At 37.0% G+C, this 27,856-nt stretch overlaps 1 protein-coding gene across 7 annotated transcripts in view; it reads left to right on the top strand.

Moving 5' to 3' along the window:
* Window positions 1–27,856, top strand: part of Lmbr1 (limb development membrane protein 1) — a 169,318-nt gene that overhangs the window by 108,544 nt on the left and 32,918 nt on the right. For 6 of the 7 annotated variants that reach the window (XM_078040916.1, XM_078040914.1, XM_078040913.1 and 3 more), the window contains 7 exons: window positions 47–119; window positions 14,071–14,151; window positions 18,918–18,994; window positions 19,580–19,657; window positions 22,386–22,459; window positions 22,697–22,787; window positions 24,021–24,087. In XM_078040916.1, coding sequence (XP_077897042.1) covers window positions 47–119; window positions 14,071–14,151; window positions 18,918–18,994; window positions 19,580–19,657; window positions 22,386–22,459; window positions 22,697–22,787; window positions 24,021–24,087 — 541 coding nt within the window. The remainder of the gene's footprint in view (window positions 1–46; window positions 120–14,070; window positions 14,152–18,917; window positions 18,995–19,579; window positions 19,658–22,385; window positions 22,460–22,696; window positions 22,788–24,020; window positions 24,088–27,856) is intronic. The other variant, XM_078040917.1, reaches the window with a different exon arrangement.

Genomic DNA, 27,856 nt, shown 5'->3' with positions numbered 1-27,856 from the left:
AACTTTGTAATGTTATATAATTGAATAGTTTTGTCTTTAAATTTAGATTCTTGAAGACCTGGATGAGCAAATTTATATTATTACCCTAGAAGAAGAAGCACTCCAGAGACGGCTAAATGGTACATGTATATTACATATTTAGACCAGTGTAATAACTGTTTAATTAAAAAATAACAGATAATTAAAGGAAAGAAATACAAACCTCTTATAGGCTTAAGAGTAACAAAGGGACTTCCAGGTGAAGGGGAGTTGATGTAGATACATTGTGATGAGCACAGCTGGCCTCTAGAGAAAGTGGCCACTGGGGGGCCAGCAGCCTTCTACCACCACCTCTTGAGGTGATTTGCAATGCAGAGGTGGTTTGGTCTGTATGCAGCGTTAGTGACTGTAATGTCCCTACTTCATTTCCATTCTGCTGAGATCTTTAAGATAAAGAGTAGCATATTTCTTGGATACAAAGGTGCCAAACGTGACTCTTAAAGTTTTACTTGTGAACTCTGTTGTCTTGAGGAATACTATTGGCTATCAGTTGGTAACTATGTAGGCACATTAAAGATTCTAAAATTTCATTTCAAATTATGTATTGTTTTTGGTTTCCAGTGAAGAAAAGTGTAATGGTAGTTTAACAGAGAAATGACATAGTTTAGGTAAATATCTTTTAATTTTACCTGAGTGATTTTTCACCCTGTACTTTCCTCTTATGTAGCATGTTTTTAAAAAGTTGAAAAGCCACCCTTTCTCCACCAAGATCAGATTAATATCTAATTATGTTTCAGAATCATAATTTAAGAGTAGGTATAGAACGGAAAGTTATTTTTACAATGAAATATTGAGAAATAAGAAATATATCTAGGGGCTGTGGCTGTGTCTCAGTGGTGGAGCACTTGCCTGGCCTGTGTGAGGCACTGGGTTTAATTCTCAGCACCACATATGAAATATATCTAAATATGGTAGAGAGATTAGTGAATCAAAAAATAAAATAAATCTTGCTGGAAAGTTGAACTGTCTCTGTCAGTGTTCAACAGTTTCTCAGTCCTGGAAAATGTATGTGATAAGCTCAGTTTGAAGACTCCTTGATGATTCAGTTTGGATTATATGTTTTGTTTTATTTATTACTAGCATTATGTTAGGATTATTTATGTTTTCCTCTTAAAATGTGCTCTTTTTAAAAAACAATTAGGCATCCCACACAAGACTCTCTAGATATAAATTGGAGCTTTTCTGTGGTTCTTGTTAAAAGGCAAAGATTATTTAAATTCGTTTTTATGTATTTCCAATAACTTGTCCTTTGAAATAATTTCATCAGCTTTCTTTACTTGAATCTTCATTCAGACTGTCCAGTTTCTATTACTAAATTAAAACCTTAGAGTGTGTATACACACACACACACACACAAACACACACACACACACATTTTCTTCAACTACAAATAGGAAAATTAATTCATCAACTTAAGTTATTTATTTGGTACAGATAAATTGTGTCAAAGACTAGAACTCCATGTGTCTTTTATTTTTCTAACTGGATTAAAGTTATTTTAAAATTTAAACTTACTTAATTTCAGAATTACAAACTTAAGTCAACAGCATCAGCTTTATAAAAGTTTATAAAATTTTATTAAAGTGAATATTGAAATAAATTTGTCTTCTTTACATGATCATGCTATTATGTAGTAAACAAGCCTGAGTCACTTATTTTGATGTGGCTTCATTTTATATTATGGTTAGCTTTCTAGCAAGATGTCAGACTACCTCCTGCAGTATATAGACATGTTTCAGCCTGTGGTGTGTGTTATTTCTGTCTTTAGATAAGAAAGGGTAAAACATAGTATTCCATGAATGAAAGAATTTGAGTTAAGTCTTATCAAGACAAAAAATAAAAATGAAGCCTATTCTCACTTTCCTATTGCGTGGTAGGGAAGGGTTCCTTCAGAATCCTCAATCCTTTGACTCCTCAACTCAAAAGTGGTTCACTATATCCAAAGAAATTAAAGGGAAAACACTGGCTAGAAAGCTAACCATAATATAAAATGCAGCCGCATCAAAGTAAGAGAGAGATCCCAGTAGCATGGAGAAGGTAGAGGGGATGGTCTGGGGGTAGAGAGGGTAATAGAGGTCAGGACAGTGAGTGCTTTGGCTAGCCAGGCATCATTTGTGATAGTTCAGGCTAGTAGGGCGTCTTTAAAAATCTTTTTGACAAAGCTCTTTGATGATGTGCTAGAAGGTTATGATTTTGCTTTTTACTGCTGGTTAGCCACTGTGGACTATTTCAGGTGGGAGATAATAGGCTAAATGGTTATTACTGATTATTATACATAAATGGTTCTGTGGCAAAATTGATGTTTTGACTAACAGGGATTAAGAATTGCAAGATTCATAATCTTCCAAGGCTGGGGCTGTAACTCAGAGGCAGAGCGTTTGCCTAGCATATATGAGGCACTGGGTTCGATCCTTGGTACCACATAAAAATAAACAAAATAAAAGCTTCTGTCCATCTACAACTACAAAAAAATTAAAAAGAAAAAAAAAAAGAATTCCAAGATTCTGGGGCTGGGGATATAGGTCAACTGGTAGAGCACTTGTCTCACATGCACAAGGCCCTGGGTTCGAGATTCCCAGCACCACACACACACACATACACACACACACACACAAAACAACTGCAAGATTATGTAGAATATATTGATCAATATGTATAGAGAAAAAAGCAAGAACAGATTTTGATAATTTGCTATTTTTAAAGAAAGTACAGAGATAGGTTGGTAGGATAAACCATCCTCGTGTATTTTATTTGACCTAGTATCATTTCAGAAATATTTTGTTGTAAGTTACTTTATATTTTAAATTCTAAAATAGAAGTCTCTATTTTTTATTGCCATTGAAGATAATTGTAGAATAATGAAAGTAAAAAGACTTTAAAATACAAAGTATGAGTGCTGATGTATCACAGAATTTGTCAGTGGCATACTGAGAGGGATGGTACGTGTGATGCACATCATAGGACTCTCTGGGACATCTGTGCGGTTCCTTCAGTTCAGTTTTACGGTTACTTGAAAAAATTATGACACTTAAACAATATCAAGGGAGTAATAGGAATCCTGCTACTATTTTTTTTTAAGATAGTAAGACTTGAGTAGCAGTTCTTGTGTTATTGGAGTTGAATTTTCATGCCTCATTTAAAAAATATCAGTATAGCTGTAAGATGGAATGCTTAGCTATGTCTTAACTATGTTTTCTCCAGTGTTCTTAATATATTGTTCTTAATATATTAATGTATAGAGAAAAAAGCAAGAATAGATTTTCATAACATGGAGGGTGCTATAGGTTCAAAGCTTTGTTTAAGAGGCTTTGTTCCTGTTAATATTGTCATTTCCATAAAGAGTGTCAATAAAGCAAAGTCGTGCACTATTGCGGTGTTTATCAGTATACTAAAGAAGCCATCCTGTTACCACTCTCTACTGCCTCCTCCTTTTTGTTTACTGCATATCTTTTAAGGGTCAAATGTAGTGCCGATGAATTAAGACTCCAAGTCTCAAGATCATAGACCAGTTGACTGAAGAAGGAAGAAAAGGGATAAGAACATATAAAGAGTTATTCAGGTGCATCAACACTTAAGAAAAAGATGTGGGGGAGTAGTTCTGTGTGTTCGTGAGCAGGAAGGTAACACAAAGCCTCACTCCTTTGGCTCTACAGCTGTACCCGTTTGGCTAAGATAGCCCCTGCCTTGTGTCCCCATCAGCATGGAGGGGGTGAAGAGATGTCTGTAGAACTTCTGTGATCTGGAAAGACTCCCACCCTCTCTGTCCCTCAGCACACATCTCCCCTCCTTTCCGCCTTGAGACTCAGGGCTGATGGGCATGTTTTTCTCGATGCCCTTCTATCACAGGTGGTCCGTATCAAGAGCCCAGAACATAGAGCAGAATTCTTGCCTTCAGGACTGTTGCTGCTGTGTCTCGGGACATCATGTTTCTGATCTGATGTTCCACTTTCCCCTGGCACCTGAAGCTTTCTGCTTGTGCCGTTGGACACTGAGTGTTAACCTGTTAATGAAATCCTGGATCCTCAACCTTCTTCTTCCTCAGAGAAATATGGCTCTCCCCAGCACCATCAATCTCCCTGACCACTTTGTGAGTTGGCTCTCTTCTTTCCCAAAACTCTCCCTTAACTCCTGGGGTTTGGTATGTGCCCTTTTGTCTTCCTTGCTGCTTTCCAAACCTTGGAATCTCATGCTCTCAGACTGTGACCTGTTTCTGTCACCCCCTTTCCTTCCAGGCCATTTCTGCCCTCTTTGGACTTTTTAGCTCCATATTCCCGAGCATGGATTCCATGCATGTCGTGTCCATGGTGATTTTGGTGTCCTGTTCATGACATTTACAGCACTCTGGGAAATGCCTTGCCCTCTCTTTTGTGAAGCTTTGTCTGCCTTTGACATGACTTGGTCCTGGCCTTCAGCAGTAACTCAAGTTCTCACATTTCCTACATTCAGGAATCGTGCTACCACCTGCTATTCCAGCTCACTTCCTCTGGTACTCTGTTTCCTATAGTTCTTCAGTGTGGAAACCCAACATGCCACTTCCCCTAACAGCTTTTCCTTACCCTTCCCCCGCCATTTCCTTTAAATGGAAAATGCCCAGGACGGAGAGTATCATTTTACCATAGAAGTGAAGAAGGTGGGGGAAGTAAAATTTGGTGAGAGGGTAAAAAACAAAATCTCCTGGAGAATATTAGGAAGGCCCAGAGTAGGACTGCAACAGACACACCAAGGTTGAGGGGGCAGGAGAACCATGTGCGCTATAACAGAAATAAGGTGGTTTCCCTCTTGTATCCATGGAACATGAGCAATCAAGAACCATTTCTACTCCATGACCCCTGAGCAGGAGCTCAACAGCAAGTCCCATTACAGTAATTGTAGTAGAAAATCTTCTGTAATTCCTTCCCAGTGTTAAGAGGATACATATATCATTAACATGTTTAAATGTTTAGGTAATGCAACAGCATTAATTGAAATAATTAGCTTTCGTGTGTGTATAGCCTATGGGTGTACTGGGTAACTTTAGAAGTGCCATAATGAATAGAAATTATTTTTTGTTGTTTAAGTTCAAAACCTCCACAATCCTTTTAATGTAATTTATTTAAAAATATTGTAGCCTTTGAACTTAATAATTTGGTTCAATTTTGTTAGATACTATTTTCATCATCATGATAAAAAGTTAGTATATCATTTTTGTAGCAATTACTTTCCTACTTGATTCTAATCTTTTTAAGAAGCCTTTTCCATTGAAGCTTATATTCTTTATTCTTAAGAGTATGGCAGAGGTGGTTGTTTCATTTTTGCTGAGTTCTGGGTTTCAATGCCCTTGTATTCTGAAATATATAGGGTTAGAAAGAGCAAGTCATGTGCTGTGCAGCTTTTCCTGAAACTTGGGGACCCCTCAGATGCTCTCACTGTCGTCAGTCCTCCAGTCTTCCTGTTTATAGCCTAGTTTGAATTTTCAGGGGGCATGAAGGTGCCAGGGCTTAGTGTGGGGTCTGTGTCTGCTTTAGGGCCATGCGTCCCGTCAGAGGCATTTCCTGCTATCACAGGCAGGTCAGTGTGCAATTTGGTCTTTGCTTATCTGATGTCTTTCTTGTAACACTTTATACGAAAAGTTTTCTTTGGGGCTGGGATTGTGGCTCAGCGGTCGAGCGCTTGCCTAGCACGGGCGGGATCCGGGTTCGATCCTCAGCACCACATAAAAATAAAGGCATTGTGTTGTGTCCATCTACACCTAAAAAATAAATATTAAAAAAAGAAAAGTTTTCTTAGATTTTATTCTATGTCTTCTGCATTACTTTCATCTTGACTTTTTCTGGGCATTCTTCTAGGTTTTGGCAGTGGTCATTCTAAGAAATTTATACATATTTCTATATATCACTGAAGGGAGACTGTCTTGACATTCTCAGACTTTGGACCATTGTGAAAAATGCCTGGATAAAGTCAGACATCCTGGAAGCGATCAGATGCCTGCAGAAATCATTTCTGTACAGGGGCTGAAACAGTGATAGATGCTTGCTATATAACTTACTCAGCCTCTTGGGCCCTTTAATCAGTTTCATGATGTTAAAATGTGGTCCAAACAAATTATTTGTTGCAAGAGAAAATGAGGTAACTGTAAAGATATAAGCTAATAGATATAAACTATTCCAATATGAGTAGAGGAGGAATGTTTTGTAATGACAAATTAGAATAACGCATTGAGTATCATTTTCTATGAAATTTAGAGAAAGAAGTCATACTGTAAAAATAATCCAAACTTAGGTAACAGAAGATGGATTTATTATGCACAACCACAGTGTACATGGAGGTGCTGTTCCTAATGGTAGCATATGTCAATCTAACATTAAGAATGGTCTTAACATCTTATATAGTTTAAGCCCCTTCAAGCTTATATTTGAAGTAGAAAAAAAGCCAAACCACTATTTTAATTATGTATAACACTAAATAACATTCCTAAAGTTTACTGCTTAATAATTGCCATCATGCTTGCAGTCAATAGTGAAAGTATATTTGCATTTTCACAATTCAGTTGGGTATCAGAAATCTTACATTACTTTTTATGGCTCAGTGCTAGAGTGCTCGCCTTGCACGGGCGGGACCCGGGTTTGATCCTCAGCACCACATAATTGTAGATGGCATTGTGTTGTGTCCATCTACACCATAAAAAGTATCATAAATAATAAAAAGTGTCATAAAATAAATAGAAACTATTACTTTAACAAATACCAGCATTCTGGATGAAATAGACATAGGAAAAGTTTTGGTGTATGGGCTCTCTCTCTCCTTTGTGGATTGTAATAACGTTAGTTCTTGCAAAATAGACATGAGATATTTGGACAGGAGATTTCAGTTTTTGCATGCTTTCAGGGGTTAGCTCAGTCAATGTTGGGCCTGTGGTACACAGGAAGATGTTAGGGAGATGGAGGCTGTTTGCTGTATGAATTATTAGGAACCTTGGACTTTAACAGCAAAGTTGTTTGCCTAAGTGTTTGGAAATAATTAACACTACTTGAGTGACCTCCCATTCTTGAGGATAGAGATCAGTTTGGTCATATTTAAAGTTGTAAATATGATCAAATTCTTAAAAGAGTTACTTGGATAAGATATTCTAAGCAAACTATTTTTGGTTATGTTAAAAAGTCAAATGTAAGAAGAATGTATACTGGAGGTCTCTATTTCAAATAATATTCATTATGAGACTAAGTTTAGGACACTGAGCTTAGTTTAGGGAGATAATTGTATGCATTAAGTTATTCAAATTATTTACATGTTCATTTGAGAATATAAATTTGTTTTAAAAATACATTGAATATTTTTTAAATTAAATAATTAGCATCTGCTCTTTAATGTATGAAGGCTGTCTTATGTATTTAGTCTGTCTTGTGTGTTAAGAAAAGGCATAAGGAAGTTTAGCTATTGAAGAAATGCTGGACTTTAGGAAATTCTGTTATCTTGGAAGCAAGATATTTTTAATACCACACTAGTTTTTCAACTTAAGAATAAAGCTGGGAAAAGTTGCCTTTAGCTATTAGTTTTCCTGAATCCAAAGAGACGGGTGGGGCAGGATCAAAAATACTTATTTGATCAAAGTTATTGGCTCTGAAGGTATTCTTACCTATGTAAGAAAGATGAAAGGTGTTGTTTTTATTGCATGCTAGTAACAGTGTAATTTTGAACTAATTGGTGTTGAACTGCCAATCACCTGGGGGGAATGCAAATAGATACTCTTACAATTTCCTTTGAGGTAGTGAAATCTTATGTCGGGGCTGGAAGAAAAACAGAATAATACCGTTAAATTGACCTTAAATGAGCTGCTTTGTGGTTTTCTTGGAGAATCCCTTTCTATTTTTCACGACTTGTCTAAACAGGTTTTGTCTACCAATTCAGCTTATTGACTAGACAGTGTTGACATTGGACGTTTTAGGTTCATTTTGAAATCAAGTAATGGTAATACAGTTTTTCAGGATTTTTTTTTTAGTACAACTTAAATTCATATAATCATCTAGTATGTATTTGTACTGTGTCATAATTTCTCACACTAGCTATCATTTTCTTCTGGTCATTTTTAATGAAATATTCTGTCCCACAAAAGCTTGCTTTTTTAAACTTAGATATTGGTATATCACCATGTAATAAAGGTGGTAAGGTCCTTGAATACTGTGCTGGTAGAGATGAATCTTGTCATTTAACAAAAGCACACCTAGTTTGTGGATAATAGGAATGTGTTCTTGATTTTCATAGGCCAGTCAGTATTTACTAATCACCTGTTGTGTGGCTAGAGGTGGGCCTCCTGAAGTGAAAGCACAGAATTTCAGAAATGTCACTTGTTGTTTTCCTCTGAAAAATCATACAATGACTGGCCTAGACATTTGCATTGAGCTTTTTTAGGCGGACTCATAAGGTAGACATGTATGTCTTTTCATTTAATTTCAGATTGGCAATGGAAATATCATCTATTCTGGTGAACAATCATCAGGTTATTTTTTCTGGCCTTGTATTGGTTACTGGAATAATAGTTCTTTACAAGTGTAGGAAATGGCATGTAGTTTGGAATTATACTAATGGAATACAGAGGCTAATTGAGTGTTAATTATAGTACTGTATAATTTATGAAGAATTGGGATAAAAAGTAAAATATAGTTATCACTATTTATGCAAGCAATGTTGGGAATTGAACTCAAGAGTCTCGAACCTTCTAGGTAAATGCTCTACCACTGAGCCACACCCCCGTCCCCAAACAATAAATTTAAAAGATCCAGCTTTATCTTACAAGATTCCTGAATTTCAAAAATATTGACTTGGGGCCAGGGGGTCTTAAACTTTCACATAGAAAAATTACAAAGTAAAACCAGGTCAACGTCAGACTTGACATTTGCAGCCTGCTAAGGATCAGTGAACAGCATCCACAGTTGGGGGGTGGTGGTGGTAAAGACTACTTCTAAGAACTCACATATCTCAAAGATTCTATTCATCTCTTAAGGCAAAAAAGCAATGCTTATTCATTTCACATCTGTGTAGTGAGTAGTTAATCTGTACGAGACACTTTTCTAACTTTCATACTGAAGCAACAATTTACTAATAGCTAAAAATATTTTTTTAAAAAAAGACTATCAATGGACCTTTTCATTTTATTCATTTATATGTGATGCTGAGAATAGAACTCAGTAGTGCCTCACACATGCTAGGCAAGCACTCTACCACTGAGCCACGACCCCCAGCCCCCTAGTAATAGTCTTAAGCTAAGTCTCTTTTTGTAGGGGTCCTGGGGATTGAACCCAGGGGTGCTCCACCACATCCCCAGCCATTTTTGTGTTTTTATTTTGAAACATGGTCTCACTAAGTTGTTGGGGCTGGCCTCCAACTTGCGATCTTCCTGCCTCAGCTTCCTGAGTTGCTGAGATCACAGGCCTGTGTCACTACACCTGGCTATTAAGCTAAATATTTTTAAAGCATCACTCACTGCTCCCCACTCATCTCTCCAACTCCTTGATCTTGTTAAACAACCTCAGCAAGATCAAGGAGTTGGGGAGATGAGTGGGGAGCAGTGAGTGATGATGAGATGAAACAGTCATGAGCTTTTCCTAGAAAGCGTCCCTGTGGAGTTAGAGAGTGTTGTGTGGATATGGAATGGAATGAGAATGGGAAAGTGACCCTGAAGTGCCTAACACGGGGGTGGGGGGGGGAATAAACAGGAATCCCACTAGCTGGGGAGAGATGAAAAAAACAGCAAAATAGAAATTATAGAGTTAAATGAAAGGAGAAAGATCACCAGTCTCTCAGCCAAAATGTGGGTGGCACAATTTAGTCCCTTGATGTCACTGTTGAGCTGCTGGAAAACTCACTTGGAAGCTTGCTCTATGTTCCAAGCTGCTAATTACGTGAACTTATTTCCTTACTTTTAAGCTACTCTGAATTTTCTTATTTAGTGGTGAGCTTCCTAATAGATACACCCAGTTTCACAGATAGGAACACTAGGTTCAGAGAAGCATACACTTACAGGGGTGAAAAATTGAGAGAAGAAAACTATAATAAAATTTTGGAATATAGCAGACCTGAGAGAATTTTGGAAAAAGCCAATTTAGCAGAATCAAGAAAGCTGACTCCTAAGCCAGGTGTGTTTGGTCTATATGCTAGTCTCCCCCAGAGTCTCTAAGGGTGGCACCACCAAGCGGAGTAGTGAGAGCTCAGTGAGGAGGGCTGCTTGAAAAGCCTATTGGGAAGGGGTCTCATCCCACATCATCTCCCTCTGAGCGAGGTTCCAGGCACCTGTCTCCCTCCTGAGGAGAGGAGTGAGGGTTACTCTGAGGGTAACAGAGGGCAGGTCTTAGCCCAGTGCAGTGAGGGTGGGAGTGCCACAGACGAGTCCTCACCTAGACAGCCAGGCTTCAGTCCTGCGGGGAGAGAAGGAGGGTCTCAGCTGAGGATCTGTCTCGTCTAGGAGGAAAGCGCTACACATCCAGCAATAAGCTGTTAGCTAGGTGATTCTACAGGAAATGTCACCGTTGTCGGTCCAATCCACAGAGTCTTGAGCTTCAAATTGGCATTTTTGTTGCTTCATTATTTATTTATTTAAGAATTTAACCTTTATTTATTTTTTGTGTGGTGCTGAGAATCAAACCCAGTGCCTCACCTGTGGTAGGCAAGTGCTCTGCCACTGCACCCCAGCCCCAGACCTGTTGCTTCATTCTTAAACAGGAACAGACAAATGAGGTTCACCAGACTGTCTGAGGAAAGCCTCTCTGCGGCACAGCAAACAAGAGCACTTGGGGGACAGAATATGCATGGGAGAAGAACAGCTCATCATAAACTCCCTCTTCATATCCCTAGGGACAGGGATTGTATTCCTGAGAAAGGAATCTTGTGAGCAGGAAGGGATTCTAGAAAATTAGAAACAATAGCATACTTAGAATATTGAACAATAAAGAAAAACTGTTCCAGGAAATTGGTCAAAATTACAAAAATAGGGAAAATAGGAGAGTTAATATTAGAGAGCTACTTCAGGAGATCTGATATATGGCTAGCAGGAATTCCAGATAGGGAGAAGAGAAGGAATAGTGCAGAAAAAATACAAAATCAAGAAAATTTTCAGTTTGAGGAACATGAGTTTGGAGATCCAGAGGGAGGGCTCGTCTTGCATTGAACAGCACACATGAAGATGGACTCACAGCGAGAACACCGGGAACTCGGATGCTGTGTACTTCACAGTGGGACTCACAAGCACGACTCATAAGACACACAAAGGGGCAGGAATAAGAACAGCAGCAGGCTTCTTAACGTAGCAGTGGCTTCAGAACTCTGAAAGAAAAGTTTTTAGCCCAGTACACACCCAACTCTGTATTTAACCAAATGGCGAGAGAAAGGTATTCCCATTTGTGCAGTCTCATGTGATTTCCCTCCCATTCATCTGCTCTCAGCAAGCCACTGGAGGACACACACCACCTAAGGGAGGGGGAGAGGATGGGCCTTGCAAGAAGGGCAGCCCTAGATGACCATGTGCACCCAGGCAGGGGCAGCAGTCTCCGGAGCGGGCAAGTCCCAGACTCTAGGAGAAGCTCTGTCAAGATAATGAAATTCCAAAGAATATAAAACCCAGGAGAAAATAGAGACTATTGGTGCAAAGTTTGAATTGGTGATAAATACATAGAAAACTAATAAGTAAATGAAAAGAAATAATTTTTAATTCTGGGGGTAGAAGAATGTTAAAAAAGAAAGGAAAGCTGATCATAGTTTTCTACAGGGGCAAGCAGTGGGTAGCATTTCTGTTGTTACAGTGATGTGTACAGTGAGGAAGGTGGAAATGGAAGTGTACCACTGCCACACCGAGTTATTCTAAATGCAGAATCAGATCTTAAGGATGTAAACCACCTGAATTCCACTGTTACAGAGCAGGCCCGGTCAGGCTGGGTCATCGCAGATTCAACATGCGTTCCTCATATTGGCTGCAGGCTCCATTTCCCTTTCTTCCAGGAAAGCACCTAACTTTGACTTTGAGTTTTCCCATTAAATAAGATCTGTGGGATTGCTTTTCAAAGTTCTCCACCTCTTCTAGCCAAGGAACTGAACCTTCAAGGGTCATCTGAGCCCTGTCCTTAGGACACTTGCTTAAGGGTCACTCTGAGCCCTGTCCTTAGGGCACTTGCCCTGTGGGCTTTCATTCCTGACCCCAACAGCTTAAAGACTGAAAGTGGTTGGGCAGATTCCTCTTGCAGTGACCATGGAGGGAGATCCTGACGCTTCCAGCTGCCTGGTGTCCTCTGTTTGCCTCACTGGCAAGTTTCTTGCTATATCTCATGAGTTCCTTTTCCGTTTTAACCAGGGAATCAATTTCAGTTACAATAACCAATGATGTGGGTTTTAAACCTCAAATAAGTTTCAATTGGATAAGAGAAAATGTTTAAAATGAAAGGTGTGTATGTGTGTAGGTGTGTGAATATGCAAGCAAGACAAATAAAAAAGATTAGAATTTAAGGCCATAAAATAGAATTTTAGTTATAAAGCATTGCAGATGGAGGTCATATGAAGTGGTAAAAAGTGTGATTCATAATGAAGATGCAGCAGTGACAGGTATGACAACAAAGAGAAACCTCAGCAGCTAATACAGGTTCATGAGGAGAAGCTTCTGCAGAACTGAGGAAATCTGACCAAAGCACAGGTGTGCTGGGGATTTTAACTTATCTGTCGCAGAGTTTAAAAGATAAATCAACAAGAATAGGGAGATATTATGTGCAAACCATTAGAGAAAGCAGCAGAAGACCTGAGTAGGAGGGATGCCCAGGTGGAAATGTGGTCAGTCACATCAAGGAAAGGACGTGTTAAGTAGCAGTGGGAAGGTACTTGTCACCCATCACTTCCAGTGCTGGAGAAGAGACTAGAAAACAGGTACTTTCAAAAGTTATTGATGGAAATATAAACTATTACAGTAAATTAAATTATTACAGTAAATGGCACTATTTGGGCAATGTAACCTTTAAATATCTTATAAAACTAAATGCTCACACTTTTGACTCTGATATGAATTTAGAGAACTTGTCATACAAAAATAATAGAATCAAAACATACTGGATGTGCATATGATGATTTTTATTACAACATTGTTTGTAGTGGCAAAAAATGAAGAAAACCTGAATATTCACAAATGGAAAAATTTTGAGTAAAATTGTAGTACATTCCTATTATGGAATAACATTCCTATTATGGAATGTTATTCAGCTGTTGTGGAGTTGGCCCTATGTGTCAACTTGGATGTAGCATTGAAAAGGACAGCAAATGGTCAAGTAAAGCATCTTATTTGGTCCTATTAATATAAAATGCACAACAATATATGATGAAAGCTAAGCACAAAAATGAAGAAAGGTAAGGAAGCGTCAGCTGTGCTGGTGATGGTGGTCCCTAAGGAGGTGAAGGGAGAGGAGGAGACCTTGGTTCTTTCCCACTTGGTACAGTAAGCATGTGATGCTCTTACAATTAATAAAAGATTAATAATAGATCAAGTAAGAATTTTATCAACTTAAGAAATTTTCTAGGAAACATTTTTTTTCTTTTGAAATGTATTCTTCTTTTTATTCTGATTTGTTATAATAGGACAGCAGAATTCATTACAATTCATATTACATATATAGAACACAATTTTTCATATCTCTGGTTGTATACAAAGTATATTCACACCATTCGTACATGTACTTTGGATAATGATGTCCATCTTATTCTACTATCATTTCTAACCCTATGCCTCCTCCTTTCCCTATCTAGAGTTCATCTATTCCTCCCATGCTCTCCCTTCCTACCCACTATGAAACAGCCCGATGCAGGTTGTTTTAATGAATCATAATAATAGCCATTATTTATCAGGTGGTTAGTATGTTAGGAAACATTTTTAATCAAGAAGAACCTGGATGTTTTAAATAATAAAGATGTGAATGTGCTTTTTATAAATCACAGCAACATTTGTTTTTATTCCCAATTATCAGGATTTGCAATAATGTTCTAATGTGCGAAGGGTTCTGTTGTACTTCTAAATATTTTTGCTTTGGGTAGGTCTGTCTTCATCGGTGGAATACAACATAATGGACTTGGAACAGGAACTTGAAAATGTAAAGGCCCTTAAGACAAAACTAGGTACTGTACTTCTTTTTCTTATGTATTGATCTTCAAGAGCTTTGTAATGTTTTGAACAACCAATAAAAAAAAAAAAAGGAAAAAAAAAAGACCTTTCTTTTGTATTGTCTTTAAAGACCTTTCTTTGGTGTAGTCTGAAATACTAGAAAATTTGCAGAATCTTAATGATTGTGTTAGAACTTTCTGTGTGAAGTCATTAGTAAAGACTGTCTTTTCGTTTGGGAAGAGGGCAGTTATATATTCACTCACTTTTTTGTGTGCATATTACTAATAACTTTCAAAGATGCTCATTCTCAAAGGTGTTACTCTTCTGTCTTCTCATTTACATTACTTATGATAAATAATCTGTAATACTTATCTTTTAATATTTATTTTTTAGTTATAGGTGGGCACAATATCTTTTATTTTTATGTGGTGCTGAGGATTGAACTCAGTGCCTCACGCATGGTAGGCAAGTGCTCTACCACTGAGCCCCAGCCCCAGGCCATATTTATCTTTTAATGTATCTGCTATTTGGATACCTCCTTAACTTTTAATTTTGGGCAATCTGCTTATGATGAGCCTTTCAGTGTGCTGTATTCTTTGGATTTATTGAGTCTCTCAGATCTGGGAATTTATACTTTTCATCTAATTTGGAGAATTGTTGGCTGTTAACTTCTGCAAATATATTTTTCCTTATCTCCCTACCCTTTTATCAGGAGCTCAAGTTATGTGTAGATTAGCCCATAGCTTGAGGATGCTTCTGTGCTTTTTTTATCTCTTTTCTTTTTGTTTAATTTTTGATGGTCTTTGACTATCCTTTCACTAATCTTTATTCTACAGGTCTGACCTGCCTTCTGCATGTCTGATCCATGTGTGTTTCTATTCCCAGTTACTAGGATTTATAATTTGCATCAGAGAGTGCAGTTTTCATTTCTGTAAGTTCTCTTTGGGTCTGGTATCTTTCACACCTCTAATTAACATTTCAATCTCTGTCTTCCACCTTTATGAAAATAAGGAACATAATCATGACATCACTTGGAATGTTTTTGTTTGATAAGTCTAACATTTGTGTTGATTCTTGAAAAGTTTGGATTGATTTTCTTCCTCATTATTGGTAGTATTTTGTGCTTCTTTGCATGCTTGGTAGTTTTTGATTTGAAAATTTTGGGGGTGCTATTTTTTTGGGGGATATTGGGGATTGAGCTCAGGGGCACTTGACCACTGAGCCACACCCCCAGTCCTGTTTTGTATTTTATTAGAGACAGGGTCTCACTGCATTACTTAATGCCTCGCTTTTGTTGAGGCTTGAACTCCCCATCCTCCTGCCTCGGCCTTCCAAGCCACTGGGATTACAGCTGTGCACCACCTCGCCTGGCTTGGGTGCCATTTTTGTTACTTCCAGAAGTGAGGCGTTTTGTTTTGGAGAACAGCGAATTCACTTGTAAACCATGTGATGTTACTATGTCTTGGTGTGAAGCCTTATGAGGCCGGATGAGAGCTCTACCACATTCAGGGCTGATTGTCCCCTGCCTCTTAGGCAGCCACTGTTCTTGGCCCTTGCTGATTGCCAAGTTCTGTTCCCTCCGACTTTTGTGTGGAGTGTTTCCTGACGTGTCTGATCTGATCATTACTGAGCCCTTTGCAGGCCCTTGGCGTTCTTTGCCTGTAGTTGCAGTCTCCTCTCAGGGACGGTGCTCTGTATGCTTCAGCAGGTTTGGTCCCCTCAGGTCTTCTGCTCAGGAATGAGCAGATCTGTCCTTGGGTTCATCTTCCCTGTGCCATGGTCTGGGGACTCACAAGAAGGTTGGTCAAACAGACTTATACTCTTTGTTTCCCATCTTCAGGGATCACTGTCCTGCCCCAATAAGAAGTCTACTGTCTTGAAAACTGTTATTTCAAATATGGGTTCTTTTTTTTTTTTTTTTTTTTTTTTTTTAAGAGAGAGTGAGAGAGGAGAGAGAGTGAGAGAGAGAATTATTTTTAATATTTATTTTTTAGTTCTCGGCGGACACAACATCTTTGTTGGTATGTGGTGCTGAGGATCAAACCCGGGCCGCACGTGTGCCAGGCGAGTGCGCTACCGCTTGAGCCACATCCCCAGCCCTCAAATATGGATTCTTTCTGGTTCTTAATTCTTTCAGGCTGGATGGCAAATCTGTGCCCTGTCATTCCATCCTCAAAAGTCCAGAATTAGGTTTTCAAAATCAGATATGTTCATTTTAATTTCTGTAAGTAATGTTATATTGCCTCAAGTTATCTTAGTCATTTTACTGTGGATGGATTTCGGATATGTTTCCAGTATTTTGCTTTTAAGAATAATGTTGTTTAAGCATTTTTGTGTGTGTCTTTTAGTGTATGTTTTTTTCAGGACACACTCTAGAAGTGAATTACATTGTACTTAAGTATATTCACTTTTGTAGATAAATGCTAAGTTCTTTCCTAAGTATTTGCATTATTTTGCATTCCTACTAGGCATAGTAGGATTCCCTATTGTCCCCATCCTTGCTAACACTTGACAATGTAGAACTTTTAAATGTTTACCAATGTAGTGCATGGACGTGGTGTTCCATTGGTGTTCTCATCACGTGTTCCATTCTGTGATTGCAGGGCCCTTCTAGCTTCTGCTTAGAAACACTCTTTGGAATTTCACTTAGTACATGTGTCCTGCAGTGATTCTTTCAGTTTCTGTTTGTCTGGAAACATTCACTTTGTAGGGCATTTTTTAACAGAATGGAGAATTCTTATTTGTTACTTTTCCGCATTGTGGAGATGTCATCCCAGTGTCTTCTGGTTTCTGGTTTAAAGTCATATTGTTGGTTTTCGAAGGGCTTTAAATATTTCCTTTTTGTCTTTGTTTAGCTGTTTTACATTGATGTGCTCAGATTTTTGTTTGTTTGTTTCATGTATATGCATTTTTTTGGTTTCTTGATTATGGTTCTTAAGATCTCTGTGCCTTCATGACTGTGGCTTGATGTCCTTCACCCACTTGGGAGAATTATTGGTCATCATCTCACCAAACACTGTTTCTGCCTCATTCTCTCAGTTATGTACATGGCAGACATTTTCACTCTTATTCTTGTCCATATGTCCCTCCTTTTTCATTTCCATGTTTCAACTGTGATACTTTCTGCAAGTCTTGTTTTCTATTTCACCATCTTTTCAGCTATGCCATGACTATTCCAAACTATCTGTTGCACTCTTAATTTTTGTTATAGTTTTTTTCTAGTTCTAGATTCATGTTTGATTATTTTTATTGGTTCAGACTTACTTGTGAAATTTTCCATTTTGTCACTTACCTTATTGAACCTATCAATCATTTCAGGCCTCTTTCTGGTAAGTCCATAAGTGGACCAACTGAGGGTCTGTCTTCCTCTTTATCCTGCCTTCTAGACATGTTTGACTCAAAGCTAGACTTTTCTAACAGAATCATAGAAATTGAATGCTGTTTTCTTCTTTCTGAGTAGTTTCACTTTGGCCTCTGGTGGGCAGTAGAGTGAGACATAACAACTTAGTCCTTCTGGGCTGGTCTGTTTCCAGCGTGACCTTGATCCTGGGTTATGGCATTTCATTGGTCCTCACTGAAAACCTGGCTATTTTGATCAGGCTTTTTTAATGAACTCTAGCTTGCTTCTCAAGAAACTTGAGCCAGCAGAGCTTTGCTGGGCTTCCAGCCAGGGCTGCATCCTTCTGCTCTCCATAGTCTCTTGGCTATGGAGGCTTTTCTGGGAGAGTGGGTCTGCATGTCAGGTTCTCTTCTTTGCCCTTCCTTTCTCTCTATAATGGTGGCATCTCAAATTCTGGCTGCCCTGGTAGCCCCAAACTCCAGGGTTTGTCTCCCTGGCCCTGTTGAGTTTTCTGAGAGTTTTGCTTTAACTTCGTTGTCTTCTGACTACTGATTTCTGCTTGATCTCTGAGTCTCATGGGTCCATGCCAGCTGCTTATTGGAAAACACCTTTGGGATAAAGTGGTGTACATAGGGGGCTCACCTGCACACAATTCAGAGAATATTGGCTCCTAATTCTCCTATCTGGGTAGCTTTCTGGTGTCTTAATGCAGATGCTTTAAAAGTGGAATTTCCTTTGTCCGGGTATTCTTGGCAGGGGGACTGGTATAGTCCATGGTGTCCTTGGTATCTAGCCATGGATGTCTACTTCTAGCTTTCAGAAAGCTGGGAGTGTCCCTGAGGCTAGAGGAAAGTTCATGTATGTTATTGTACTCATTCAAGGGTATGTCTATGTCAGTATGTATATCTATACCAAATACAAAGCTTTCTGTTTTTCAAAGTAAGCTGTATATTTACAGTATGTTTACATAAAAATGGAATTGTCTTTACAGGGATAAAATTTAGGCCTCCCAGAATTGAGCTGTTTAACATAGTGAACTGATTCTTTTTTTTTTTTTTTTTTTTTTGTACCAGGGATTGACCTAAGGGGCACTTAACCACTGGACTACATATCCAGCTCTGTTTTTATTTTATTTAGAGACAGGGTCTCACTGAGTTGCTTAGCGCCTCACTTTTGCTGAGGCTGGCTTTGAATTTGGGATCCTCCTGCCTCAGCTTCCCTAGCCTTTGGGATTATATGTGTACGCCACTGCACCTGGCACAAACTGATGTTAAAACTCTGATTTTTGTAATTTATGAAGGAAAATTGAAAGTAATTTATGCTTTTCAAAATGGGAAAAAATAATGTATACTGCTAATATCATGATGGGATGAAAATATAAATCTGGAGATAATTTTTAGAAATTTCTGAAATTTTTGTCTTGTTTTTTCCTTTTAATAGAGAGGCGAAAAAAGGCTTCAGCATGGGAAAGAAATCTGGTGTATCCCGCTGTTATGATTTTACTTCTTATTGAGACAGTAAGAATTTATTTGCATTCTTCATAAAGCATATTATATTTTATTTACTTTAGCCTTTGAGTATTGTAGCTTTCAGCCTAATGGTTTCTAGTGAACAAGATTTTCTATTGAACAAGATTAAAATGTGTTTATACCTTTGTTAGAGCAAAGATGGAAGCTAATGCCAATTAGAAAAAGTCCTCAATTGTCTGTTTCCTGAGGAAATTCAGACTTTTGTCTCATTTGAGAAAACAAGATGTTGTAGAAACCCTAGTTTAAACTTGCTGAAAGGATATGAAAATTACATTGTGAAATTAATTCTGTTGATACTTTACATGTCTGAGATCTGTAGAGTTGTGGGTTTCCAATTGGTGAGACTACTTAGTGAATGGTCTATCTCATTATCTTTTGTCATAAGCTTTGAAATCATAATAATTTGCAGAATTTTAAAGAATTTACCCTGGAGCATTTATACGTCATCTGCTTTGTTTGTGGAATTTGGTCTTGGCTGCTTTCCCTCTGTTCTGGAGCATGCATTTGGTCCTGTAGACTTATCATCTGCATGTTGGAACCAAGAGCTGACCCAGCCCAATCTTTGTGTTGCAGGCTATCTCGGTCCTACTGGTGGCCTGTAATATTCTCTGCCTGCTGGTTGATGAAACAGCAATGCCGAAGGGAGCAAGGGTACAGTAAAGTGCTTTCCTCTCTTTTGCAAATGTGTTCTGTGTATAGACCTGAGTGTTTTCAGTAAGTGAATGAAAACATTTGCCTTTCTGTGAGGTCAAGTTGTATGACTTTCTTTATGGAAAGAGTTTTCAAACAGTGTTTTTATAAATATTGATTTCTCTAATTTTTTTTTTTTTTTTTACTTCGAGTTGTCCTTTTTTTCAGGTTGCAGAGTTCTCTTTAAACTCCGGTATGAGAGTTAAACTTGGTTTTACTGAAATTCCTATTGACGATTCTTTAAGAAAATGCATGCTCTAAAATAGTGATGTATAAAGAGTATACCTGTTAGACTCATTGGATTTTTTTTTTTTTTAACCCAGGGCCTCAGGCATGCTAGGCAAGCACTCTGCCACTGAGCTGCATCCCCTGTCCACTCACTGGATTTTTCAAAGATCTAAATATACAGCTATAGGGACTTATACTTTAACTGTATCATTACATTTTTGAAACTATAACAAAATATACAGTTACTGGATAAAAGTATTTCTTTTCATGAATTAACTTTTTTCCTGATTTAAAAATCGATGATGTTATTTAATTGTATTGATGAACCTATTTGAATATATTATTCATATGTACTATAGTTATCCTGACGTATTCATATTTGCTATTCTTTTTTTATATATTACTACAAAAGTTTGAATCCTTAAAGTGGCATTTAAATTTTGAAATTTTATTTTATTTTTCCCAAGTCATCAGCTTTTGCATTCCCCATAGCCAGATTCATGATATCACTGATCCCTCTCTGACCCAGATGACATATCTTTGTCTCTCATAGGAACAAGCCAGTGTCTGTCTTAATTCCTTCCCTTCAGTTTCAGAAAAAGATCCCCTGTTCTTTCAAAGACCGATTTCTTTAGCCATTTTCTTGATTCACTCAACCACCAGCCTGCTTGGGACCTTGTGCCATCTGCCACTGCCATCGCCATACTTAGTTGTGCAAACCTACCGACTTCCCAGGTGCCTCATTCTGCACAATAAACAAGATGGTACTCCTTCTCCATTTTAGCCTTGTCTTTGTATCTCTCAAACCATGGGTTGACCAGGAAGTCATTCCTGTATTGACTGCCTGTTGACTCTTTAATCCATTTTAATATGCCATCAAGACAAAGTAAGTCCCAAGCTCTGTGGCACATTTTTATACTACCCCCTGAGTGGATATTAGAGAGTGACATGTACCTTTAAGGGCTTCTTGTATGATTGTACAGATAAATTAGTTCATCTTAATCCTGCTATAGCTTTCTCTTAAAATAGAGTATTCCAAAAATATTTTCCATTTTAGTCAACATGGATTTGCAGGGGAGTAAAGTGTCTTTTCCTCACCCAGCATACGGTTCATGAGAGGTCTCTATATCAAAAGAGATCAATGAGAGAAAAGTGAACATATTTATTTAACATAAGTTTTACGTGACACAGGAGCCTTCAGAAGTGAAGACTCAGAGAAACAGGGAACCCTGTGTCTTTATTCTGAGGTTTGAAGCAGATTGGTCAGTGGAGTGGTGGCCCTAAGAGGGTATGGTTTACTTGGTGTGTCCTTTGTCTTCAGAGAGGGGAATTCTCCTGGTATCTGGGTTTAGAGAAAACCTAGGGTCCTCCCTTTGTCCCTCCCCACAATAAGGGTCCCATGGTCTGCTTCAGAGAACTTTGGGAGGTCAGAGAATGATCTTTGTAGGTCTTCTCAAATACCGAGGTGTCAGGTTTTGGGGTAGCATGTACTAAATCCAATCATTTTCTATTGACATCATTCTTTTTGTCTTCAAAATATTGGCAAGAAATTGATAAATTCCTTTCCCTTTGTTTATATCTGAGATTTTCATAGCTACTCTTACATTTGTTGGCAAAATTGAGTGGATATATAATGTGTATGATAATATTTATTGATTTATTTTTTATTAGTCTGACTACACATCCTTATCTCTGGTGGTGTTATATAAGCTGACTAGTAGAACAGTAATTCATATGCAGATCATTCCTTTAATATTTAGTTGTAAGATTTGAAAATATTGTTTACACTTTACTAGGGAATTATATTTTGCCTGTCAGGGCTCATTAAATTAATATATTTTGTCTGGTTTGATTTTTTTTTTTTTTTAAGTTCTAAGTTTTGAAATAGATGTGACTTTTAGGGGAAAAATGATGCATTACTTTTTAACAATCTGTGTTAAGTTATATTTTTTGTAACTCTGAGTTTCTAAGGAAGATTTGGGGGAGGGAAATAGGATAGGCATCCACTTTCTTTCTAAGCTTAGCTTAACTCTGACATAATTAATTTGTGTAATTCTGTATGTTGCCTCAGCCTTCAGATGAGTATATTTTCTATCCCTATTGTAACATTCTATTTGTAAAACATTTATCCCAAGAATATTTAAGGTCTATTTTCTCAAGGAGCAAATTGCTACACTTTTTAACAGTAAGTATAATATCATTTTGGCAAGTACATTAAATTACATTTGAGGTAAATCAGATTTTTTTGTTTTGAGGTTGTTAAAGTTGTTAACATGGTAGCTGAATTTGTTGATGAATTCAGTCTGATGTCATGTTTCATTGGCCTTTGAAAGCCTACATGTTATTTCAAGGTATTAAACAGTCTTAGTTTCAACTATCTAATGTTTGTGAAACAACGATTTTAGGAAAACTAAATATAGTGGTGTCAGAGGATTCTGAAATTTTTTTTTTTCTCCTCCAGGGGCCTGGAATAGGAAATGCCTCTCTCTCTACATTTGGTTTTGTGGGAGCTGCACTTGAAATCATTTTGATTTTGTATCCTTTCTTTAACTGAATTTTCTGTCTGTTAACAAGTTTTCTGTCTAGTTTCTGGGACAGTGGTAATTTACTAAGACACTTGTCTGGAAGAGAAAACAGGTCAGTCTTCCCCAAGCACTCAAAGTGGTGTTTTGTTTTGTTTTGTTTTTGCTGTGGGCCTTAAGACCTTTGGAAGGTTGCTGAGAACTCATGGAAACTCACATTCTTCTGAAGAGTTTTCCTTGATTCTCACAGCTATCTTATGGTGTCTTCTGTTGTTGGTTTCTATAGTCTCCGATTTTTTGGAAACTTTACACCCAGGAAGGATGACACAACTATGACAAAGGTAAGGTAAAGTCTGAGGCAACTGTGGCCCTCTTTTGCCTTACAAGACAAATGGATTGTTTTATTTAGTAATTGCTCCGAATGGTTCATCTGCTGTGATAGGTGTTGGTTTGCAAGCTACGTAAACACAAGCGGGAAGATTTTCAGAATGCTGAGTGAGTGGGAAAAGGATGAGCTCTGTTTGATTTGGATGGGGTCCATTCACTTGTAAATGCACAGAACTGCAGAGCTTGTTCACTGCTATAGAAGGGTCCTGAAAGGACTCTTTTGCCTATAAAGAAAACGTATTGCTAATGAGTAACTTTGATTGTACTAACTCTACTTCTGGGAGCTTGTCTGAAATCTGAAGAACTTAGTTGCTACAAGTAGTAGAGACAAAGTATCTCAAATTTGAATAATTAAAGTAAATCAGAAGAGTTTTATTCAGAAACATTTTGTAGTCTGAGGTTAATTTGACTTTGTACAATATGTCATTGCCTTCATAATAAAGGCTGTTATCTTATATAGTGATTGAATCTCTGGAAAATGTTCCCACAGGCTGACAAAGAATGACTAATAAGAGTTGCTGGCTTACTTTTTTCTTCCATCGTATGTTTCTTATTTTTAACTTATTTAAAAAGGAGAAGATATATTACACACACACACACATTTACACACATATATAGTGTTACAGCTTCTTTAAAGTCAGTAGTTGAGGTTTTTTTAAAATCTAGTATCTAGTTTAAATGATCGTAAGTATTAATAAACATTTCGCTCCTCTTATTAAATGTGAACAAATAACCTAGGACACCTTGAAAACGAGTGACTAAGTTCAGATGTTTAATAGCAGACACTTTTAAAATTAGATCTTAAAGAGAAGTAGATCTTATATAAGAGAACTTGAACAGTAGTCTGGTTTTAAAAATATAGTAAGAAGAATCAAATATATTCTTTTTTATTTGACAAGCAAAGCTTTTTGAAATTGGCAATCATACCAATAATGTGAAGTATATTGTCTAAGTGAAAAGTGACATAAGTGTTCCATGACTGTGTGTGTGTGTGCCAGGTACTGTGAATATTTTATAGAATTCACAGTTATAACTCTAAGTAGAAGAAGTTTTATTCTCGCAATTCTGTAGTGAGCAGTTAGCATCACTCAGAAGCTGGCTGAGTGCGGCAGTGATCCACAGGGTTGGTGGTTTACTGTCATCCTGCTGTCCAGTTGCCCAGTATTCTTTCTGATTTCTCCTCACAGATCATTGGTAATTGTGTATCAATCTTAGTCTTGAGCTCTGCTCTACCTGTGATGTCAAGAACTCTGGGTGAGTTTAAATGAGAAATGTTCATTTAAAACCTTTTTTCTTAAAGATACTGTTACTAAACCTTTTTAACTTTTATTTTTTCAACTCTTTCAAAAAGATCACCTTTAAAATATAATGTTTCTTCCTACATTGTTATACCTTTAGTTCTGTACTTGGCCATACCAAGACAAATACTTTCATCAAATAAAAACCATTAAAAAAAAAAAAATTTAAAGTGTTTCTTCTCCAAACAATAGACTCCCCCCCCTTCCCAGCCCCCACCACATTCACAGCTTTTGCATCTTCCAGTGAGGAAACTGTCTTTAAAAAAACATTTACATCTAGAAAATATTAAACTAATGTCTTTTTTTGAATGTAAAATTTAGTATGTAGTTTAAAAAACTGGAAAATTGTAAACTCATTTTAAGCTGCTTTGTATTCATGAAAGTAGAGTTGAAAAATATGCATGATACAGTTTCTGGGAGCATATGCTTGTTCCAAGGACGTCCTTGGTCCTCAGTCTCTCTTTGTCTGTCAATCAGATCATTTCCTTAGTTTGTCATTATACAGAGGTTTCTGATCATCTTTTAAAAGTAAAACAGATTTCTACTTTGTCACTGAAAGGTCATTTGACCTTCTATATAAAATATTAATTATAGAGGTTCAGTTCTTACCTAGGTATTATTTCAAACAAAACTTTCTATTGGACCGTTTTGTATAATTTTCTAGATTCAGGTTTTAACTTAGGAAACTAATGATTATAGAAACATCAGTAACTTCAGCAACACGCTCTGCAACAACTGTATGCCTCTGGGTTACTTCTGCTTTAGCTGTCATGTTGCCTCCATTATTGATTCAAGGCTAACGGCCATCAGCAGTGCAGGCTGTGCATGAAAGTGGGGGCTTTGTAGTTATCTTCATAATTTTTATGAAGACTTCATTTTTTTAATAGAAAGTGTAAAGTGGACATGTAAAGGGACCACTGGAAACCCATTTACTTAGCCCATCAAATAATTTTGGTGATATGACAGCCACCCTGCCATTTAAACATTTAGAAAGCGTATGTACTGTGCTCTGTTACTTAAGATTAGTTGCTGATTATTAATAGATACTGATTTTATGAAGAAAATTACAGACTGAATATAGTTTTAATACAAAGAAAAAAAAGCAGGGCAAAATTCACTTTTTGAGGCCTGACAAATTAAATTCCTGAGTAGTTTTCCATAGAGATAAATAAAAAGGAGAAAAGAAAGATGGAACAATTAAGATGCAGCTAACAAATGCCGGGGCCCAGCTGTCCAAACAGGATTAATGGAGTGCATTAGGGTACAGTGAGTCATGTGGCGCTTTGCAAGGTGTCAGCCTGCTCGGCAGTGCAGGCTATGCCCAGTGGCACTGCACAGATGAAAAGGAGTAGATACGCTAAACAGATGCACAGAGGCTTTTCACAGTGTTAAAGCAAATTTCTAGACTAAAAGATAAAGCTTTATTTTAGTATTATGGGAAATGCAAACTAGAGAGTTACTTTGTAATTCCTCTATTAACTCTTTAGAATTGAGTCTTTGATTTTAAGAAGGTAAAATATAGAGAATTGTCATGAATATTATCCTAGTGTATAGCAGGATTTCAATTTACTAGCTGAAAAGCTTATAAGACTAGAATAGAGAACATACTTAACAATCAAATTCCAAGCTGTGAAATTTTCCACTCTTTTCTCCTCGCCTCTCACAAGGAAATCTGACCTTACGTGGTCTCATTTGCTCGTGCAGGATCAGCCAGCAGTGTCTCATCACTTAGGTGACATAAGAGAGACAGTAACAAGGAGAATCATAATTTAACTGAATCGTGCATTTTCCCTCTTATTCCAATAATTTTCTAGTGAAGACTGTAATTTTAATTGGAAATTGAAAATACATCAAACCTAGTAAGATTAATTTGGCGATATTTTTGCCAAATTAATTTGTTCTGTGGGTGTTTTTCTCTTTTGAAAAAATTGCTGAATTCTATTATTGTTTTATTATAGGCATTATAAATTAAAGCTTTAAGTTCATAATGTGAAATAATACATTTATTAAAGAATTCCTTTTAACATTTAAAGCGTGTTAATATTTGAATGAAGAAAATTTTGTACTGTTTAGATAAAGTCACCAATAAATTTAATAAGGATGTCACATGCTACAAAGAATTAAGTGGCAAGGAATGTTTTGACCAGGTAAAAAGGAAAGTTTTGACCAGGTACTTCAGTCAAACATAATGATAGTTTTATTGCCCATAGGAAGTACAAAGACTCTTCTTAAAATTTTGTGTTTGAACCCTTTAAAGCCCTTCTAAAGTTTTGAGCCATGCCAGTGTTCCAAAACATTATTTTGTTGAACATTTAGACTTCAGTTTTGAAGAATCCAAATTGGGTTTGTGGGGTCATTTGATGTCTGTTACCTGTAGTAAAGGGTTTACTGTTTGCTTTAATGAACTCTCCAAGTGGTAAGAGGAGATGGTTGCAAACGGGGTACAAACAGAACAGGATCAAATTGGTCATCTAGAGATGTCTCAACTTCTCTATAACTATTTCAAGTTTAGATGTTGCAGTGAATTCCTTAAGAATAGATTTCGTATGATTGCTGTCATGCTCTTCATTTTGCTTAATCAAGAAAACCATGAAAGGTTGACATCTTTTCATTGCTCTTCATTTTGAAATTTCTAATGATGGAGAAATTTTTCTCAAATGCAGATAACAGTATTTGAAATGCTTTTGCTAATTTTTGCTTCAGAAATATTTTAATTTTATCTTTATTCTAGATGGTCTTTCTTGCATAAGATATGCAAAGTCCATAATACAGATTTTTTAAAAAAGTGTTTTTTGGCATTTTAATAAAAATATAATTTCAAATGAAGTTGAATTTATTTTTAGTATTTCTACATGTTTCTCATCCAGGTCCATGCAGTCTGTCACCCATAAAGGAGACACAGTGGGTTACTCTCTTATTCTCTGATGAAGGGCTCTTGTTAAAAAGTGGTCTTTTTTGGAGAAGGCTTTATATGAGTTTTTTTTAATATGTTACTAATATTTGCCCTCAGATATACCTCTTCATTTCTCTCTGTAAAATGGAAATAAATGATCCTTTTACAGATGCTTAGCAAGGGCAAATTATGATATTGATATAAAAGTAATTTCAAGACCCATATTGAAAGTTTCTCAGCAAAAAATATTGAATGACTTAGTTATATTCAGATATATTATAGAAAATAATGAGTGAGTGGAATTAATTAACTTTTGATTATTAATGTTTTTATAGCAAACTATAAATTTGTATATATAGTTAGGATTTTTAAGAATAAAGAATTCTTAGAAGTATTTTGTTTACGGGGCTGAGTTGTAGTTCAGTGGTAGAGTGCTTGCCTTGTACGTGTGAGGCACTGCGTTCAATTCCCAGCACCACATATAAAGAAGTAAATAAAAATAAAGGTCCATCAACAACTAAAAAAAATTTAAAGAAATATTTTGTGTCAAATGTCTAAGGGGGCAACTAATGATAACTACCTGGAAATTCATGTTCCCTGTGTCTCCTTATTGTGTTTTTGATACTACACTGATTTAGGGAGATGAAAAATGGTCTGAGAAAATGACACATTGTTCAGATGAATCTAGACTTAGCCATCTGTTGATACTCAGATACCTTAGTTTGCTATAAAATAAAATAAATTTTATATGAAAATAATCCCAGATCATTTAGCTAGAAGGAACCTGAAGAGGTAATTTTAAAAATGTTACAGTTAAAGTATTAGTTAAAAC

Source organism: Ictidomys tridecemlineatus, chromosome 2 (genome assembly GCF_052094955.1).
Source record: "Ictidomys tridecemlineatus isolate mIctTri1 chromosome 2, mIctTri1.hap1, whole genome shotgun sequence".
In the NCBI taxonomy this organism is placed as follows: domain Eukaryota; kingdom Metazoa; phylum Chordata; class Mammalia; order Rodentia; family Sciuridae; genus Ictidomys; species Ictidomys tridecemlineatus.
Note: the sequence above shows the minus strand (reverse complement) of the source record. Positions and strands in the feature narration are given on the sequence as shown.